Below are 19,565 nucleotides of genomic sequence, written 5' to 3' on the forward strand. Positions count from 1 at the left end.
GGGGATGGTCAGCAGGGTGGGCTGGTCATGGCTGTGCTGCAGTTTGATCCCAGCAGACCCTCAGGAAACCCCTCTGACTTTCCAAAGGAAAGGAACAAGGTAACTCCCTCCAGGAGGATTTTTGATGTGTTCACTCAGCTTTATTTAAGCAGGGTGAGGTTTGCAGTGAGGGTGGTTTCAGGGCCAGCAGCACCTGCACCCAGAGCTGTTGATGGCCAGGGGGAAACTCCAGCTCCAGCTGCTCCCAGCCTGGTGGGATGGAGAGGGGAGAACCCTGGGCCACCACAGAGCTTGGATGTGCCAAAATCAGGGATTTACTGCAGGTGAAGGGATGTGGAGCCTGGCTGGGCTGGGGCTGCTCCTGTGTGAGCCCGTCCCTGTCACTGCCCACTGCTCCAAGGAGTAAAGTCAGAGCAGTGACAGTGTCATTTCTGACTCAGCCCAAGTTCTCCCTCATGCTCTGCTGTGAAATTTCCCCTTCCAGCAGCTTCAGCCCAGCTCCTTTTCCCTCCCCAGCACTCAGGAACCCCTGGGGTGTAGCAGCTCCCCATCTTTTTGCAGGATTGTTTCCCTGCAGCGTTTCAAACCTGCCAGGAGTGAGAGGGGCCTGGATTAGTGAGGATGTTGCCAAAATCCCCTCACAGCTCCCAGGGCACCAGAATGTGCAGGTTTGAACTTCAACCCAAGGCACAGTGAGGGAGTAACTCCCACAGAATGTTTAACTTGAGGAGGCGAAATGTTTCCTAGGAGAAATTCCTGGGAAAGAATTTGTACCTTTTCTCCTGCAGGAGCCTCCACCAATTCCAGAGAAATGCTAATGAAGGGAGTGGGAGAAGTTACCTTTGGAAACAAAGCACCAGGCCCAGCTCTCCCAGCCAGAGCAAAGAGAAGGAAGGAAAGAAGGGTTTTTACAGGTCATTTATTAATTTCTCCAACAAAAGAAGCCCCCACACAGAGCAGGGAGGATCTGCTCCTTACAGGGCCTGGGGCTGTGCCCACGGCTCATCCTCAGCAGCACAAGGACTGAAATGTGAGCTGGAGGCCTGGGGAGCTGCCCAGGGGCTGCAGGGAGGGGAGGGAGAGCTTCATCCTGGCCGTGGAGCTCCAGAGGGAGGGTGGCAGTGCGGGAGGAGGAGCAGGGCTGGCTGCCAGGGCTCAGGACAGCAGCTTGTGCACGGCCACGGTGATGCTGTCGTGCTTCTGGATCATGATGTTCCTGCAGAAGGGGGAAGGTGATGAGGGAGGGTAGCTGGGACTGGAGCAGGGAGGTGGGCAGGGGGATCACAGAGCAGCCACAGAGCCTATCCCCATCCCAGAGCTGCTCCATGAGCTGTGATGGGGATGTTACTGCTGCCTCACTGACTGACAGGCTGGGTTATAAACAGGGGTCCCAATCTTCCTTATCCACAGGGATCCCCCAGCCCTGGTTATCCACAGGGATCCCAATCTTCCTTATCCACAGGAACCCCTCAGCCTTCCTCATCCACAGGAATCCCTGACCTTTCCTTATCCACAGGGATCCCCCAATCTTGGTTATCCACAGGAATCCCCCAGCCCTGGTTATCCACAGGGATCCTAGCCCTGGTTATTCATAGGGATCCCAATCTTCCTTATCTACAGGAATCCCAGCCTGGGTTATCCACAGGGATCCCCAGCCTTGGTTATCCACAGGAATCCCCCAATATTTGTTATCCACAGGGATTCCCCAATATTTGTTATCCACAGGGATTCCCCCCAATCTTCCTTATCCACAGGGCTCCCCAGGGGGAAGAGCTCCCAGGGTACATTATCCACCACCCCCTGAAGTGTTTCCCCCTCCTTTTCCATCTCCTGCCTCTCAAACCCCTTGAATGCAATCCCTGTGCCCGTGGCAGTGTCTCCTTTCCCCCCCAGAGGAGGAGCTGGGCAGGGCTGTGACTGCAGGAGCCCCCAGGGCTGGGGAAGGCCCAGGAGGGGGAACAGCAGCAGCTGCAGGTGGGAACTCACCCGTTGTCCGACTCCAGGCACACCACGGGCGTGTCTGTGGGGTCAGAGGTGAGCTTGGCTGCCTGCTGGGCCAGCACTGAGATGATCCCAGCGTGCTCATCCGACAGGGTCCCTCTGCCTGCAGGGGGGGACAGGATAAAGCCCCCAGAGCTCTGGGACAGCCCCATTTCCCTCCCCCAGCCCAGTGGGGTCAGTCCTGCCCCGGCACATTTCCCTCCCTGGAGGCTTCTCCCCAAATAGTTCCTCTCCATCCACCAAAAATCCTGAATTGAAGCCTCAGGAAGAGCTGGCTGGGGTTTCCTCTGAGGCACAGGCAGGTGGTAGCCCTTGGGGACACCCCAAGGAGGGCAGGACAGCAGGGCAGGGCTGGGTGTCCTCAGAGTGGCCCCAGTGTCCTCAGTGGTCCCCAACCTGGGTTCCCCCCACCCCTGGGACCCCCTGAAGGGCCTGGGCAGGGCTGGGTGTCCTCAGGGTGGAGCTGAGCAGGTCAAGGCCAGGAACCCCAAGCCAGGGAGGGTCTGGCAGGGCTGGGCTTGGTGTCCCCATCCCAGGGAGTCCTTAAAGAGCAGGGATGGCCCTGGGGTGTCCCCAACCCTGGGACACCCATGGGGCAGTGCTGGGTGCCCCCCACCCCTGGGAGCTCCTGAAGGGCCTGGGCAGGGCTCGGTGTCCCCTAAGGGGGTGTCCCCAACCCTGAGCAGCCCCCCAGGGCCTGACCAGCCCCCGGTGCCTCCAGCCCTGGGCAGGACCCGCTGTCCCCCAGCCCAGGAGCCCCCCCAGGGTCCCCCCAGCCCCCGATGCCCTCCCTGGGGGGCTCCCTCACTCACAGCCCAGGTTGAGCCCCTGCGAGTCGGTGCACAGGACGCCCACCACGGCCGGGCTCTTCATGCTGGGGGGGAGACAGAAGTGGTCACAGTCCTCCCATGTCCCCCCCGTGTCCCCACAGTCCCCAAGTGTCCCCTCGTGTCCCTGCAGTCCCCCGTGTCCCCACAGTCCCCCGTGTCCCGCAGTCCCCGGCAGTCCCCTTGTATCCCCCGCTGTCCCCTCACGTCTCCTCCAGGTGCTGTTCCAGCGTCCCCTCCATCTCCCCCACCGCCACTTCCGCCTCGCCGCCCCACCCACGTGCCCCCCCCCCCCTCCCCCGCGACGGCGGCTCCGCAGGGCCAAAAGCGCTCAGAGCGCGCTCGGCTCCGCGCGAGTTCCCACGGGGGACGCCCCCAAATCCGGTTCCCTCCCGGTCCCCGCTGTGGGGGTGTCACCTCACCCCGGCACCGTGCCCGGGGCTGCTCTCAGCAAACCCGCACCCCCAAATCAGCCCTCCCTGGGTGTGTTTTCCCGCAAAGCATGCAGCACAATTGCGATATTTGGGGTTTTTTTTCCTTAATTTTCTCTGTTTTATCCTTCTGGGCTCCCATGGCAATAGAGAGAAGGCAAAATTCAGCCAAACCCCCGCAATAATTCATAAAACTGTCCAAAATTATATAATTTTATGTTTTGGATTTCTTTTATTAAGATGTTTTATTTTATTAGTTGACTCTGGTCTTCCACAAGCTCAGAAATGGTCAGAAAGGGGCTACAAATTTGCTTAATTTTTGGACATCTCCCAGTGGAAAATATTGCAAATTATTTTCTCCCAACAGACCCCACCACAATAAAAAGAAAAAAAAAATTCCTCAGCAGGTTCTTACCACCATCACTTCCCATCCTGGAGGGACTCCCCAGACCCCAAGAGTGGGAATTACCAATCCCCCAGTGCCTTTCAATGATGGGAGGTGACAATTTAGTGGGAAATCCCTTTATTAAATAAAGGGACAGCCCCATAACAAGAGCAGGCTGTGCTTGATTTCATATCGTAAATTGGAGCTGCCCACAATAAAGGTGATGGAGAAACTCTCCTGTATCCCTGCAGGGTTTTCCTTGCAATTCAGAGAAAAAAAAAAAAAAAAAAAAAAATTTTTTAAAAAAAAAAAAATCATTTCTGAGCTGCTTTAAAAGCACATTTAGGGAAATATCCTTTTAACTTGTCCTTAGAGGGGCAAAGCAGGGACGGGGAAAGTCAACACGGGCTGTTTGATCCCGGGGCCAGGAGCCCCTCGGGGCCCCCCGAACGTGCCAGTCCCGGCTCTGTTTGATGTTCTGCTCCTGCTCCAAGGTGAACCCGCTGCTCCAGACACAGGGTGGGGTGGGAGAGGCCGGGAAACGGCTGGGATGGGGGTAGGGAATGGATTGGGATGGGAGTAGGATATGAATTGGGATGGGAGCAGAATTGGAATGGGATTAGGACATGGCTGGGATGGGAGTAGAGCATGGATTGGGATAGGAGTAGGATATGGATTGAGATGGGATCAGGGCATGGCTGGGACAGGAGCAGGGAATGGATTGGGATGGGAGCAGAACTGGAATGGGATTAGGACATGGCTGGGATGGGAGTAGGGCATGGATTGGGATGGATGGATTGGGATGGGATCAGGGCATGGATGGGATCAGGACATGACTGGGATGGGATCAGGACTGGGATTGGGATGGGATCAGGACAAGGATTGGGATGGGATCAGGACTGGGATTGGGATGGGAGCAGGACATGGATTGGGAGGGGAGCAGGACAAGGATTGGGATGGGATCAGGACATGGCTGGGATGGGATCAGGACTGGGATTGGGATGGGAGCAGGACATGGATTGGGAGGGGAGTAGGGCATGGATTGGGATGGGAGTAGGGCATGGATTGGGATGGGAGTAGGGCATGGATTGGGATGGGAGTAGGGCATGGATTGGGATGGGATCAGGCTGGGATGGAATCAGGACATCGATTGGGATGGGATCAAGGCATGTCTGGGATGGCATCAGGATATGGATGGGATCAGGACATGGATTGGGATGGGAGCAGGACATGGATTAGGATGGGAATAGGACACCTCCAAATCTGGAGTGGCTTTTCCTGCAGCATCCTCTCAGTAATGGCAATTCTCGGGGGAAATTAAACAATTAATTAATAAATAATAATAAGAAGAAAGAAGAAGAAGAAGAAAGAAGAAGGAGGAGGAGAAGAAGGAGAAGGAGAAGAACAAGGAGAAGGTTGGAGAAGGAGAAGGAGAAGGAGGAGAAGGAGAAGAAGAAGAAGAAGAAGAAGAAGAAGAAGAAGAAGGTGGAAGAAGGAGAAGAAGGTGGTAGTTTTTCCCTTCCATCCACAAGGAACCCCAATCTCCTGCAGCTCTGGGGCTCTGGAGGGGATGGAGTGTGGGGGACACGCCGTTAAATCAGAACCAGCAGGTGTCAGATCCGTGTGCCCCATACCCAGAGCCTTTCCCTGCCCCAGCCCGGGTTCCCCCCTCCCCAGCCCGGGCAGGGGGCAGCCCCGGGGGCCACTATCGCTGCTGATAACGGGGCCCTGGGAGGCCCAAGCGATGGATGGTCCCGTTATCTCGGGCACTGCCCGGCGCCAGCGCTCCCAGGGGTCACCTTGAGCTGTTTGCGGCGCTGATGGGGTTGGAGATAACGGGGAAAACTGAGTAAAACCTCCCCAGGATGGAGGGGGACCCTCCCGTGCCAGCCTGGGGGACATTCCTGTGGTCCCACAGTGCTCTTTGCAATGGCCTCGGGGCCAAAAGGAAAAGCCCAAGTGGTGCCTCCAGCTCTGGGGTCTGCAATGTCAGGAGGACCTGGAGAAATTCCAGAGGAGGCCACGGAGATGTTCCCAGGGCTGGAGCCCCTCTGTTCTGGAGCCAGGCTGGGAGAGCTGGGAATGCTCATCTGGGGACGAGAAGGATCCAAGAAGACCTTGGAGCCCCTTCCAGTGCCTAAAGGGGATCCAGGAGAGCTGGAGAGGGACTGGGGACAAGGGATGGAGGGACAGGACATAGAGAATGGCTTCCCCAGAGGGCAAGGCTGGATGGGATATTGGAATTCTGCTCTGTGAGAGTGGGTTGGCCCAGAGCAGCTGTGGCTGCCCCTGGATCCCTGGAAGTGTCCAAGGCCAGGCTGGATATTGGGGCTTGGAGCAATCTGGGATAGTGGAAGGTCCCTGCCCATGGCTGGCTATGGGACTGGATGGGCTTTGAAGTCCCTTCTAACACAAATTATCCCATAATTCTGGAAATATCCTGGAATATTTCCAAATATCCAAAACATCCTGTAATTCCACACCCACAGCCAGGCAGTGCCTGATCAGGATGAAGGATTTGGGGCCTAAAGGATGGCGAGTTCGGATTTGGGATCTAATGGGGAGCATGGGGTCCCAAAGGGAGGACTGTGGGTGGCATTAGGGGACAGTTCCCCCCTGCCAGGTGACGTGTGGCTCGTGTTTGCCGTGTCCCTCAGTCCCTGGGTGCCACCTGCCTTGGCTGGATGCCCAAAGGAGGGGAGGGGGCAGCTCCTGTTGGTCCTGGCTGCTCTTGGCACAGCAGGTGGGGTGGGCAGGGGCTTTATAAACCAGCAGGAACTCACCCTGGCTGTTCCTGGCAGGATGTGGCTCCTGGTGCTCCTCTGTGCTGCCTCTGCCCTCTGCCAGGGTGTCACCAGGTAAGTCCCAGCATCATCTCTGCCAGGGGTGCCTGGGGAAACTCAAGGGGGGAAATGAGAATTTGGAGGTTTTTAATGGCTTTGGGGAGCAGAGGTGAGGTCTGAGGCTGCAGAAAGCTGCTCCAGGGGTGCAGAGAATGAGGGTGTGGCTTCTAGGGTTGTTTTGGGATTTTTTGAGGAAATCCTTGACTCAGAGTTTTAGGGGAGTTTCCTGTGCTCCTGCTGTTGGATCATAACACTGGAGATGTCAAAGACTGTCCTCTGGAGCAGTAAAATCCCATCTCACTCTTCTTTTTCCCTCGTTGCCTGTGCCAGGCTGCCCTTGGAAAGGGGGAAGAAGCTGAGAGATGTCCTCAGGGAGAAGGATTTGCTGCACCAATTCTTCCAGCATCACCACTACGACATCGGCACCAAATTCCCGCACGCCTTTCCCAACGGGACCAGGGTGGTCACTGAGCCCCTGCTGAACACCCTGGACGTGAGTATGGGCTCTGATCCCCTGGGAGGGTTTGTGGGATGTCCATCCCTCTGTCCTGGGCACGGATCAAACACAAATCCTTTATCCCAGAGCCTTCAGCTCACATCCTTCACCCCATCCTTCATCCTCCATCCTTCATCCTTCATCCTTCACCCCATCCTTCATCCTCCATCCTTCATCCTTCACCTTCATCCTTCACCTTCATTCTTCACACTGGTGGCTCTGAGCAGAGGAATGTCCCCCAGGAGATCTGCTAAAAGCAGGAGCTCTCCATGAAGAAGGGGACCTGTTCCAGTTCTGCTTTCTTTTTCTCTGCTGAGGTTAGGGTCAATAATACACAGGAAAATTAGATATCAATTTTGGAATTGGATGTTTATTAATTCTTATCTATATTACAGCCTCACGAGCTGTGAGTTCTGCAGTACCTCGAGTTAACAAGGTGCAAAATTGAGCAATTCTCTATCTCTGCTAAGTCTTTTCAAGGACAATCTGTCCAATAGTGAAGTAACACCTAAATTATTTTTATTTTAAACCCAATAACTAACTCCTTGAAGTCTGCAATGCGGACTCCATCAACCAATTACAGAAAACCACCCAAACCCATGAAGAAGAAGGAAGAAGAAGGTGAAGAAGAAGGACTTAGACAACACCCAAAGCCCTCCATCTTGGCATTGCTACACGCCAAAACCCCAAAATCTAACTTTCCAGAATTCCAACAGGGACCAAGCCTGGGGAAAGGGAAACTCCAGGTTTGGTTTCATGCCCCAAAATCCATCCGTGGCCTGGCTGCCCCACAGGTGGAATACTACGGGACCATCTCCATCGGGACCCCTCCCCAGGACTTCACCGTGGTCTTCGACACCGGCTCCTCCGACCTCTGGGTCCCCTCTGTGTCCTGCCCCAGCCTGGCTTGCCGTGAGTAGGAGCCAGGCCCAGCTGCACCTCCTGGCTTTGGAATGGCCCCACCCAGCCCAAAAATTGGGGTGACATTGCCAGGGGAGAGGGGTTCACCCAGCTGGGTCTGTGGCACCCGTGCAATGAGCTGGAGTGATGGATGTTTGGGGTGTGGGGATTGCTCAGGGCTGCATTCCTCAGGTGATGTGATTGCTGCCTCAGTTTCCCCATCTGCCCAAGGGGGTTGGGAATGCCTGTGGATCCCTGGGTTGCTGGAGGAGGGGAAGGATGGACAGCAAATGTTCACAGCTGAGTTATTTCTGAGGGCAGAAAAACACAGAGCAACCCAGCAGGGCTCCTCCTCCCACACCTCCCTTAGACTTGGCCTTGCCCAAATGTTTAATTCCATATTTTTCCACTTGTCTAGAAACCCACCAGATGTTTGACCCCTCTCAATCCTCCACCTACAAGAGCACGGGGCTGACTCTGTCCATCCACTACGGCACGGGCGAGATGGAGGGGATCGTGGGCTCTGACACTGTCACTGTGAGTGTCCCCACGGCACCCCCGGGCTGGGGGGAACATCCCGTCCCCCTAAAGCTGAGCTGCTTTTGGTAACCAGGCAGGACAAGCTTGGTTAACCAAGCACTGCTGTCCTGTAGTGAGTTATTCTGGGGCCACGGGATCAGCACTGGACATCTCACTGTTAATGTGAGATCTGGCACAATAAATTTGATTTAGGACTGACAGACATTCAATTTAAAAGCCACACCAGACTTCCACAAGGCAGAAATCCCCTGCACATTTTCCTGGAAATGTGTGGAGTTTCTCCTGTGAGTGGGGATGGCCCTTCACAGTCACTCCTCAGGAGTTTAAGTGAAGGAATCTGAGCACATGCTGCTGGATTTCTGGTTTTCTTATCCAAAGAAAAACAACCAAAAAAAAAAAATCAAGAAACCAGACAGAGTGGAACCACCCACAAATGAATCTATCAGATAAAATGATTAAAGAAGACAACTCGAAGAAAATGTCTAAATCAGGCATACGTAATACATATGCATTTTAACATATTTTTTACGTATACATATGCACACCTTTAAAAGCAGAGGTCTGAGGGAGTGAAAGATGTGCTGCTGGCTGACTTTACACCAGACACCCTCAACCAAGAAACCTTTCCTTGTTCCATCTCTTAATTATCTATTTTTATTTTTATTAAACTTATAAATTTTTAAAAGAGAGCAGAGTTCCTTTTCCACCCCCCCCAGCTGAACAGCAGGAGCCCAGTCCCTGCTCACAGCCCCCCTCTGTCCCCAGGTGGCCTCTCTGGTGGACACCAACCAGCTCTTTGGCCTGAGCACTGCAGAGCCCGGCCAGTTCTTCATCCACGTCAGCTTCGATGGGATCCTGGGTTTGGGCTACCCAAACCTGGCTGCTGATGGGATCACGCCAGTCTTTGATAACCTGGTGAACCAGAGTTTGCTGCAGGAAAACCTCTTCTCTGTCTACCTGTCCCGGTGAGCCCGCGGGGCTGGGGAAAGAGGGATGTGTTGGGGAAGATGAATTAGGGAAACTTTATAAATATGATTGCTTAGCAAAAGATTCTGAAAATATGTAATTTATAATCTAAATAGAAATGAAATAGAATAGAAAGAATAGGATAGGATAGGATAGGATAGGATAGGATAGGATAGGATAGGATAGGATAGGATAGGATAGGATGATATTGGAATGTTGTTTGCTCAGTTTAGTGTAGTGGTTTAAGTGGGTTTTTTTTCAGCTGTGAGATGGGATTAGGAGGAAAAGGCAGGTAGGCCTAACTTAAAGGTACACAGAGAAATTTATTAACATACACTTAAAACAAACAAAAAAACCAAACAAAAAAACCCAAAACCAAAAACAAAACAAAAACCAAACCAAACCAAACTAAAAACCCACAAAAAACCAAAAAAAAAAAACCCAAAACAAAACAAAAACAAAAACTAAACAAGAAAAAAACCAAAACCAAAACAAAACCACAAAAAATAATAATAAAAAAATTAAAATAATTAAAGAAAATGAAACATAAGGAAAAAAATGAAATAAACCAATACAACCTCTCCTTGTTTTTCTCTCCTGCACCATCCAGTGAGGAAACAGGGAGCGTGGTCATCTTCGGGGGCATCGATGAGTCCTATTTCACCGGCCCCATCAACTGGATCCCCGTCTCTTACCAGGGCTACTGGCAGGTCTCCATGGACAGGTGACAAACCAGCTCTGTTGCTCTCTGGTCACCTCAAAGCATTGCTCCTAAAGAGACCTTGGGCCCGTCACCACCAGAGGCTTCCATTGACATCCCCATCCCTGGGCTGAGGGATGCAGAGGGATAAGGGGACAAACTCTGTAGTACTTTGGTAATTAACACCCAAAATGAGTGGGGTGGGTACAGCCTAGCCCCTGTCCTGTTATTTGGGGGATGTCTCTGGTGATGAGGAAAGCAAAATTGTGGGTCAAAACCTCCTTTGTTGGGCCCAAATGGGTCCCAGGTGCTGGGCTGTGTTCAGTGCCCACGTCTGCAGTGGTGGCTGCGTTCCCAGCTGGCTCTGCAAGGGAAGAGGTTCTCAGGCAGCACTTGGGGTTACCCAGCTTTAACTCTTATAAAATGAGTTAAAAACCATCCCTAAGGTTGGAAAGAACCCATTGGTTATTTCATGGCCCCCTGGTTGGTCTCTCCACAGCATCATCGTGAACAGCCAGGAGGTCGCGTGTGCCGGGGGCTGCCAGGCCATCATCGACACGGGCACCTCCCTCCTGGCCGGGCCTCCCTCGGGCATCAGGAACATCCAGAGCGCCCTTGGGGCCAGGCAGGGCATGTATGGAGAGGTGAGAGCTCGCCCTGGGGGCAGCTGGCACAGCAGAGCCCAGCCAAGGCTGCTGCCAATGCATGGGGAGCCTGCTCTCTGCTCATGGTAACCCCAGCAGGGACACCCTGGACACTCTGGTTTGTATCGGCCACACAGAGAATCTGGGAATGTCCTGAGCTGGAAGGGACCCACCAGGATCATCAAGTCCACCCCCTGGCCCTGCACAGACACCCCAACAATCCCACCCTGTGCATCCTTAGGAGTGTTGTCCAAACTCTCCTGGAGCTCTGGCAGCCTCGGGGCTGTGCCCATTCCGTGGGGAGCCTGGGCAGTGCCTGAACCCTCTGGGGGAAAACCTTTCCCTGGTCTCCAGCCTGACCCTCCCCTGGCACAGCCCCAGCCCTTCCCCGGCTCCTGTCCCTGTCACAGGGATCAGAGCTGCCCCTTCGCTGTCCCCCAGGAGGAGGTTGAAGGCCCCAGTGATCTCTCCCCTCACTTCTCACCCTCTGAACATATTTCCCTCCTGAGAGCCCCTTCCCTTCCCCCTGCAGCACAGTGTGAACTGCAGCTCCATCCCTGCCATGCCCGAGGTCATCTTTGTCATCGACGGGGTGCAGTACCCTGTGTCTGCCCTGGCCTACACTGAGCAGGTGAGTGGGAACCAGCAGGTCCTGGCTGCAGGAGCCTCTCTCAAGGTCCTTCCACTGCCTGCAGTGGCTCTGGTCACCTTGGCTTCTCCCATTCCCTTGGGAGATGGGGCATGGATGGGCAGGGACCTCCAGAGCAAAGCAAGGAGAGGCACCAGCCCACACATCCCCAATTGCCTTTTCCTGCTCTAACGCAGCACGACCAAGAATTTTGCATGAGCAGCTTCCAGGACACCTCTGGGGACCTCTGGATCCTGGGAGATGTCTTCATCAGGGTGTACTACAGCATCTTTGACCGGGCCAACAACCGTGTTGGGCTGGCCAAGGCTGTTTAGATCCACCACGGTGTGAGCTCTGGTGTGGTTTGTCCACAGCCACGGCTTTGGGCACAAATAAAGTGTTGGTGGCTCTGGGCTGGTGGCTGTGTGTTTATTTCTGGTGGAATGGCAGGGGTCAGGAGGGAGCTGGTGTGCAGCAGCTGCCTTGTGGTGGCCAAGGACTGTTTGGTCGTGGCAGTTCTGTTTGGGGCCTTGAGAGCTGTGATCACTGCAGGGCTGAGGGATGGGAGTCAAGATTGGCTCTTTGATTTGGGTTACAACAAGTGGGTGATTCTGGAACCTCCAAATTTCCAGGGAGGCTGAACTCACCACTGCAGACACAAACCATCCCAGAGCAGAGCCCTGCAGACCCACAGCCACGTCCCACCAGTTCCTGCCCCTGTAACTCCCCATCCCTGGGCACAGGGTTTGTTCCCACTCTCCCTGCACAGCCCAAAGCCACCCCAGGGCAGGGAGTCCCTCAGGAGGATGTGGCTCAGCTGGGGATTTCCCTTGGACCACCCAAGAGAGCAGGAAAAGGCTTCCACCCAGTGCCTCCCATGGTGAGGGTTTTACAGAAGCACAGAACCCACACAGGTCAGTTTTGTGCAGGAAATCACCTCCATCCATACACAGCCCTGTTAAAAATGAAGGCTGCCTCTTTCCCCAGGAGCAGCTGCAGTGGAATTGCTCAGCAGGAAGCCAAGAGAGAGATCCAGGTCCCTGCTGTGTCTCCATCCCTGCAGTGCTGAGGGACAAGGGACTGCCTGCATTATTTATTGATAAATGAGGCTCCGTCGCTGGTGGGGCCTGGAGGTTCCATACCCAGCAGGAACAGGGATGTGGAGGGAGAGATCCAGGTGATTTGGGGTTGGAAATGGATTATTCTCTTCTCACACTGTGTAAAAACTGAGATGACTGTAGGGGAGGATGTGGTGTGGGATGGTGGGAGTGTGATTTATCCCCCTGGGATCACACATCCCTGTATTCCCAGCCCAGCTGGTGGCAGTCCCTTGTCCCCAAGCACAGGAGTGACCCAGCCCCAGATTTTGGGCACAAGGATCTTGCCCTCAACTCCACCACAGGAATTTCCTCATCACTGTGAGCAGCAAGAGATGAGGCAGATGCAGTGGGAACCACAACTCCATGCAGGGATCAGCCCTGCAGGACAGACAAGGCCTGGAGGAGCAGCCAGGGGCTGGATCTGTGCTTTCAGAGCAGGCTGGGAATGAAATGTTGGTCCTTATTCCAGGCAGGAATATTCCATCCTCAATGCAGTTCCTAAATCCTCCTCCTGCACTGGTGCTGAGAATTCCCGGCACAGGGATTCCCCCACTGGAGCATCCCCTGGCCGGGGCAGCCCTTCTCTCACCCCTGTTCACATTCCAATAAAGGAAATAAAGCAGAGAAAATCTTCCAAGTGCTGAGAGCGGGGACCAGCCTGCGGCAGAGAAATGCTGATCCTGCGGTGCCACCTCGTGGCTAAAGGGCCAAACCTGGATCCTCCATCCTGGAAATGTTCCAGGACAATTTGGAGTAACCTGCAACAGTGGAAGGTGTCCCTGCCCGTGTCAGGGGTGGGACAAGGTGAGCTTTAAGGTCCCTTCCCACCCAAACCGTTCTGGGATTATTTGAAATTCCAGCTCAAAGGAGGGAAGAAAGAACTCCTACCTGCAAATATTTGGCACCTGGTTACAGGTTTTATTTTGCTCCAAGGATAAAATACAGCCAGGACACTTTTCTGATAGAGCAAAGGGGTGTCTTGCCTTATTTTAAGCTGTTCCTGAGGCAGTTAAAATTTTGAAGAGGGAATTAATCCTCTGTGCAGAAGGACATGGCAGGTTGGCTCATTAGGGCTGGACTCAGGAACAGGACATTTACTGAGGGCTTTTTATGGATGTCATTGAGCTTTGAGCTTTGGGGCTGTGTTTGGGAAGGGACAAAGCTGCAAATGGTGCAGGAAAATGGGGTTTCTTGCAGGTTTTTGTCAGTGTTGACACCGGGAATTCACAGCCTGGTTTTCCTCCTCTTTTGGGCAAGTCAGAAACAGTTTGATGTGTCTGGAGAGGTTTAATGCCTCTGACCCCCTTCCCGTGGCACCAATCAGGGATCCCCCTTGGCCCTGGCCTCCCACAGTGGATGGTGTGAGCCAAATGCAGAGTTTGTCCTCATCTCACGGATCTGGAGAGCTGCAATCATCTGTTTTCCAGAGCAGCTGTGGCTGCCCCTTCCCTGGAAGTGCCCAAGGCCAGGCTGGACGGGGCTTGGAGCAACCCAGGGGGTGGAATGAGGTGAGCCCTGAGGTCCCTCCCAACCCAAACCATCCTGGGATATTGATATTGCCCCACGTCCCACCCCTCCCACACACAATCCCCAGCTGGAGCTGTGCTGCCATGGAGCAGCACAAAGCCAGGGACAAAAGAAGTTGAGTCCAAAATCAACGGTATTTTCTGCGTACCAGATTTTTGAAGCATTTATTCTTTTATTTGAGGATAAAGTTTACAAGTTTGTAAGAATTAGGTTGTCCATCTGTCCATCCATCCGTCCATCCCAGCACCATTACAGTCCTTTTTTTTCAGGAGGAGTGGAAATGTGTTCATGGCTGATCAGGCTGAATGTTTCCCAGCCCAAACCTTCTCATCAGAGGTTTTTTTTTTTTTTTTCATGGTGGTTTCCCAAGGAAAAAAAAAAAAAACCACCAAAAGTGCTTCTGACTAGAAAGGCTGGGAGAGAATTTTGAGGAGAGAGAAAAATAAAAATATAAAAAGAATGGAAAAAAATTCAAGTTTTCTGGAAAAAAAGGAGAAAGAACCTGCTATGAAATAAAAATAGTGATTTGAACGAGCTGCTGGAGAGGATTGAGGGCTGAAAAGAGAGGAGCTGGGAATGTTTGAGTGCTGTTCCCAGCTGTGACTCCTCCAGCTGTGCCCAGCTGTGCGTTCTCCAAGCGCCCCCACAGATTATGGGACTCGGGCACAGTGGGAAGGAGATTAAATAGCACTGACAGTTTCTCCTGCCTGAGATGATGGTGTGAGGGCTGCAAGGGAGGGGGGAAAAGGTGGTGGAGGGATGGGAAAAGAACACCAGGGAGAGCAGGTGGTGAGTGGGGTTTGTCCCAGCGGGAAGAAGAATTGCACTGGTCACGTCTCAGATCCATCCCCTGGGGTGCAAAACGCCTCACTGCAGAAATACAGCGCACAGAACCCCCTAAAACCAAAATAACAACCCCCTCCCACCAGGGCTGTGGGATTTCTGCCACAGGGAAAATCCCAGCAAGCCCAAACCCACATTTTTCCAACAGAGCAGGAGCGACAACTCTGATCCCTGTTCCACCGCTGCTTTCTGAATGGAATTGCAAACCAGGGATGCTGGCAGGCTGTGTAATGATCATGGGGATCTGTCAGATGAGACATCTGTGCAGCAGGTGTGGGACATCAGAGCAGATGAGACACTGCATGAGAAGCTGGGATTTTAATGAAGGCAAAAACATTAAAAAAAAAAAATAAAAAAAATAAAAAAAAATTCGAGTGAAACAGTGAAGTGGGAACAAAATGTTTTTGTCAGTAAACCTGCTGGCATTGGAGAGAATGGCAAAATGAGCTGTTGCTGGCTGCTCCCATCCAAAGTGCCACTGGAAATTTGCATTTTTAGGAAAGCAGAAGTGCCTTGTTACAACGGGGAGCGGAGCTGTCAGGAAATGTTGGCTCTCGTCGCTCTGTGCCCCCTTTGCAGCACCAGGAGTGACAATAAAAGCTACAAGGTCACAGTGGCTCATCCCCAGGGTTGTTTGTAGACCAAATAATGAGCATTTGTTGCAGGAGAAATCCCATTCCCCCTCTCAGAGCTCAGTTTTCCAGCAGAAACCCTGGTGGGGTTTGAGCTGCAGTGCCCTGGACCTTTGGTGTGGCTGTGCCTGGTCAGCATCCCCCAATCCCACCCCACTGCCTTGTGTCCATCCGTGACTGCCCACCCTGCTGTGCCACCAAAATTAATTAGTCAGGCAGACCAGGGAGCTCATCCAGCTAAAAATATCCCTTCTCGTTTCTTTTTGCCAGCTTATTTTTACAGTCAGAGCTGTCGCAGGTCTGGGAATTTGTCAGACCCCCCAGATCTGAAGTGGTGGGTGGGGAGCAATAATTTAAAATGGGTTAAGCAAAGCAGGGAGCTGGACCCACCTTCATCCCTGGACAGCTGGGTGTGTCACCGAGCCAAGCATTTCATGTCATTTTGCCCTTTTTCTTCTCCAGTGAATGGGGAAGTCTCTGTGTGTGGGGAATTCCACTCTGACGCCAGGGACAGAGAGGAGAAACGTCAAGCAGATGAGCATCAAATAAAAAAAACACCAGACCGATGGGCAGGGCAGAGAGATAAGAAAGATGGTATTTATTTGAACAGCCACAGGAAATCAGAGATTGAAAAATGCCTAGAAAAAAAAAGAAAAAAGAAAAAAAAAAAAGCAGCAGCACATTATTTAAAAAAAAAAAAAAAATCAGAGCATGCAGATGTTGGATATTTTTCCAGCCAATCCCACCTGACCATGCCCAGTCCCTCAGGGCCTCCTCCACCATCATTTTTTGGCCTTGTCTCGAGGGTAACCCCCATTGGTCTTATTGAGTGACTCCATGCTGCCGTTGCCCGTGGCCACGCTGGCCAGCAGCCGCTCCACCTCCCCGGGCAGCATCTGCTTCTCCTCGTTCTCCGTCTCGCGGTGGTAGAAATAGTTGAAGTTCGAGACGATGACGGGCACGGGCAGGGCGATGGTCAGCACGCCCGCAATGGCGCACAGAGTCCCCACGATCTTCCCTCCCAGCGTGGTGGGACACATGTCCCCGTAGCCCACGGTGGTCATGGTGACCACGGCCCACCAGAAGCCGTCGGGAATGCTGGAGAAGTGCGACTGCGGCTCGTCGACTTCCGCGAAGTAAACGGCGCTGGAGAAGAGGATGACGCCGATGAAGAGGAAGAAGATGAGCAGGCCCAGCTCCCTCATGCTGGCCTTGAGGGTCTGGCCCAGGATCTGCAGCCCCTTGGAGTGGCGGGAGAGCTTGAAGATACGGAAGACCCTGACGAGGCGGATGATCCGCAGGATGGCCAAGGACATGTTCTGCTGCCCGTTGAGTTCGCTCTGCTGGATCAGCTCGGTGGTGAGCGTCACAAAGTAGGGGATGATGGACACGATGTCGATGATGTTCATGATGTTCCTGAAGAACTCGGTCTTGCTGGGGCACACGATGAAGCGGACAAAGAGCTCGAAGGAGAACCAGACGATGCAGGCGGTCTCTATGACGAAGAAAGGGTCCGTGAAGGTGCTGTGGGCCAGCAAGGTGTCTGTCACGTTCTTAGAAAGCTCCTGGGTGGATCTAAACTCCCTCTCCTCCCGGAACTCAGGCAAGGTCTCCATGCAGAAGATGATGATGGAGATGACAATGACCAGGACGGAGACCAAAGCTACACCTCTGGCTGCACTGGAGCTTTCAGGGTACTCGAAGAGCAGCCAGAACTGCCTGTGAAAGTCATTGGTTGGTAAGAGGGTCTCAGGATCCTTGATGAACCCTTCATCCTCCCGGAATTGGTCCATGGCTTCATCACCCAGCTCATAGAAGGTGATTTCATCAGCAAAGACGTCAATGGGGACGTTGGCCGGGCGCCGTATTTTCCCCCCGGACTGGTAATAGTACAGGATCCCATCAAAACTGGGCCTGTTCCTGTCAAAGAAATACTCATTCCTCATGGAGTCGAAGTAACGCATCCTCTTTTCCGGGTCCCCGAGCAAAGTCTCGGGGAACTGGTCCAGGGTCTTGAGCCGCGTCTCAAACCTCAGCCCAGCGATGTTGATGATGACTCGTTGGTCGCCCTCGTCCATGCCCACCCTCTCCCCCACCAGGTGGTCGCTGAACTCGGCGGAGAACCTGGAGAAGATGGTCTCATTGTTGGCGTTCTCGCTGTTGATGAGGATCCGCAGGTTGGACAGGAGGCTGGCACAGCTGGGGTGGCCTTTCCGCGACTGCCCGGCGGGGCTGAGGTCGTTGGAGTAGCAGGGATCCTCCACGATCTGGTCGGCGTTGTCAAAGCTGACTAGTGCCACCTCCATCTCCTTCCAAGTGGCCACGTCCATCATACGCTAATCAGCTCAGCAGCAGAAATCCCCGCGGCCGACGCCGCCCGCCCGCACCTGTCCCGCGCTAGGAGGATCTGCAAGGGACAGGGACACAGAGCTGAACTGTGCACGTGCACAGGAAAACAAACCTGAGCTCACACACAAAATCCTCTTCTCTTTGTCAATGGAATTGACGTTAACTGGCAAATGCCATAATGCCATTGACTGGCAAAATGACTCCCAGCGAATCGTTCGTCTTTGGATCCTTTGCACACACTTTTGGAATGGCTTTGCTGTTGTTAAACCTTCCCAAAACACCTACAGAACCCGAGGGTGAAAGGTCAGGCAGCAGCAGAGCCTGGGGGTGAATCCAGGTGTCCCACCCAGCCTCTCCCCAGTGATCCCAGAGCAAAGGGGTGGTTTTATCCGTTTTCCAGGTGCGGATCCAAAGCTCAGAGCAGGATTTCGAGGTTTTAAACACGGCTGTCCCAAGTTAAGAGCAGCCTTTGATCCAGGTGGAAGAGGCATTGGGTCAAACCCCAGGAGGTCCTGGGCATGGTACAGATGGGTCAAGCATTGTTTGGAAACAATTCCCAAAGCAGGAACCACTTTGGAATTTGGGGAATGCAGGCCAGGAGGAGAAATGTCCTCCAGCCTTGGAGAACCCCTCTGATGTGGGAAGATCAGAACAGGACCCCTTGCCTTGGGGCAGGCAGGGGACGGGGTGACATCCTCCAGAGCTCTCCTAGAGCATCCTCCACTACAGACCTGATATTCCCAGCTCCAGGAAGAAGCTCAGGATCTCTTGGAGAGCACCTTTCAGGCCATGGGGGTGGATTATTTCCCAGCCCAGCTCTGTGAGGAGCTCAGGGACAGTCACCATGTCCCCAAATATTCCTGGGCACACATTTCCCCCCGCACTGACACCATTCTGAACTCAGCAAAGTCAAAGAGGAGCCCGGGGACCAGGCCAAGTTATGGAGCAGGGAAATTACCTGTCCTGCCTCAGGGACAAGCACAGAGAGAAATTAAGTGTTGACAGGGAACGGCTCTGTGGAGATTTCCCCCAAAATGAACTTTCCAAGTAAATCCAGTGCCCTGATTTATTTCCCCTCCAAATGTATTTCCCAGACAGCACGGGAGGACACGTGGGGCTGCTCTGCGTGACCGCTGCTCACCAAGGGCACTCTGGCTTTCTTCCCCAGCCAGCTCCAGCCAGAGGGAGACAAAAAAACCCAAATGCCCTCAACTGCCAGGAATAGCAACACAATTTAGGCCACGGAGCAGCAGCAGTGGCACTGCTGGGGCTGGTGATGAGGATGGACCCAGCCCCTCGTGGGGCCTGAGCTGCTCCCAGTGCCTCGAGCTCCCTCTTTCACTGCAGTGATTTGGGGCACTGGAGGTTTTGCCTCCCCAGAAGCAGAGGATCCATCCTGGCTGACACACAGCTGGGAAAAGTGGGGTAGGAAAAGCCAAAATTCCCGAATCTGTTGCAGAAATGGCCGTTAAGTTCCTGACTTGTTACAAATCCTCCCTCTCCTCCTGTCAGCTTTACAGTCCCCACAGAAGAATTCCTACAGGACCCAACATCCACATCCCAGACAAGACTCAACCTCACTCTCTCCTTGGTAGAAGAGATTCTGGATTTGGGGACAAATCCCACAGTTTATCATAAGCTATTTACAGACCAGGTTTCTTTGCTTAGAGTAAACCCACAAAGCTTGGCTATTCATAGAAATCCAGACCCACAGAGCTGCTTCAGGCTGGTTTTGTGCCGAATTTCCCTCTTG

General features: G+C 53.4%; 3 protein-coding genes across 3 annotated transcripts; 1 reads left to right on the forward strand and 2 right to left on the reverse strand.

Moving 5' to 3' along the window:
• Positions 1-27: 27 nt before the first annotated feature.
• On the forward strand, positions 28-11,696 carry LOC310919290 (embryonic pepsinogen-like; the record flags this gene model as incomplete). Its single annotated transcript, XM_083878590.1, has 10 exons — positions 28-99; positions 808-914; positions 6,818-6,980; positions 7,778-7,895; positions 8,302-8,420; positions 9,189-9,388; positions 10,000-10,113; positions 10,589-10,733; positions 11,266-11,364; positions 11,559-11,696. The coding sequence occupies 10 exons, from the start codon at positions 28-30 to the stop codon at positions 11,694-11,696; spliced, it is 1,275 nt and encodes a 424-aa protein (XP_083734716.1).
• LAMTOR5 (late endosomal/lysosomal adaptor, MAPK and MTOR activator 5) lies at positions 904-3,117 on the reverse strand. The gene is made up of 4 exons (XM_083878612.1): positions 3,036-3,117; positions 2,814-2,875; positions 1,987-2,104; positions 904-1,216 (listed from the first exon to the last, which is right to left on the reverse strand). The coding sequence occupies exons 1-4, from the start codon at positions 3,068-3,070 to the stop codon at positions 1,156-1,158; spliced, it is 276 nt and encodes a 91-aa protein (XP_083734738.1). The 5' UTR covers positions 3,071-3,117; the 3' UTR covers positions 904-1,155.
• Positions 11,697-15,757: 4,061 nt separating the features above from the next.
• Positions 15,758-17,796, reverse strand: KCNA10 (potassium voltage-gated channel subfamily A member 10; the record flags this gene model as incomplete). Its single annotated transcript, XM_083878650.1, has 1 exon — positions 15,758-17,796. The coding sequence occupies one exon, from the start codon at positions 17,794-17,796 to the stop codon at positions 16,246-16,248; it is 1,551 nt and encodes a 516-aa protein (XP_083734776.1). The 3' UTR covers positions 15,758-16,245.
• Positions 17,797-19,565: the final 1,769 nt, after the last annotated feature.

This window comes from Zosterops lateralis (genome assembly GCF_965231275.1).
Source record: "Zosterops lateralis genome assembly, chromosome: 26".
Classification (NCBI taxonomy): Eukaryota; Metazoa; Chordata; class Aves; order Passeriformes; family Zosteropidae; genus Zosterops; species Zosterops lateralis.

Coding starts and splice junctions, on each gene's coding strand:
- LAMTOR5 (XM_083878612.1), bottom strand. CDS start 3,070: ATGGAGGGGACGCTGGAACAGCACCTGGAGGAGAC. Junction 2,876..3,035: donor GAACAGCACCTGGAGGAGAC/GTGAGGGGACAG, acceptor TCTCCCCCCCAG/CATGAAGAGCCCGGCCGTGG. Junction 1,217..1,986: donor TGCCTGGAGTCGGACAACGG/GTGAGTTCCCAC, acceptor CCCCTTCTGCAG/GAACATCATGATCCAGAAGC.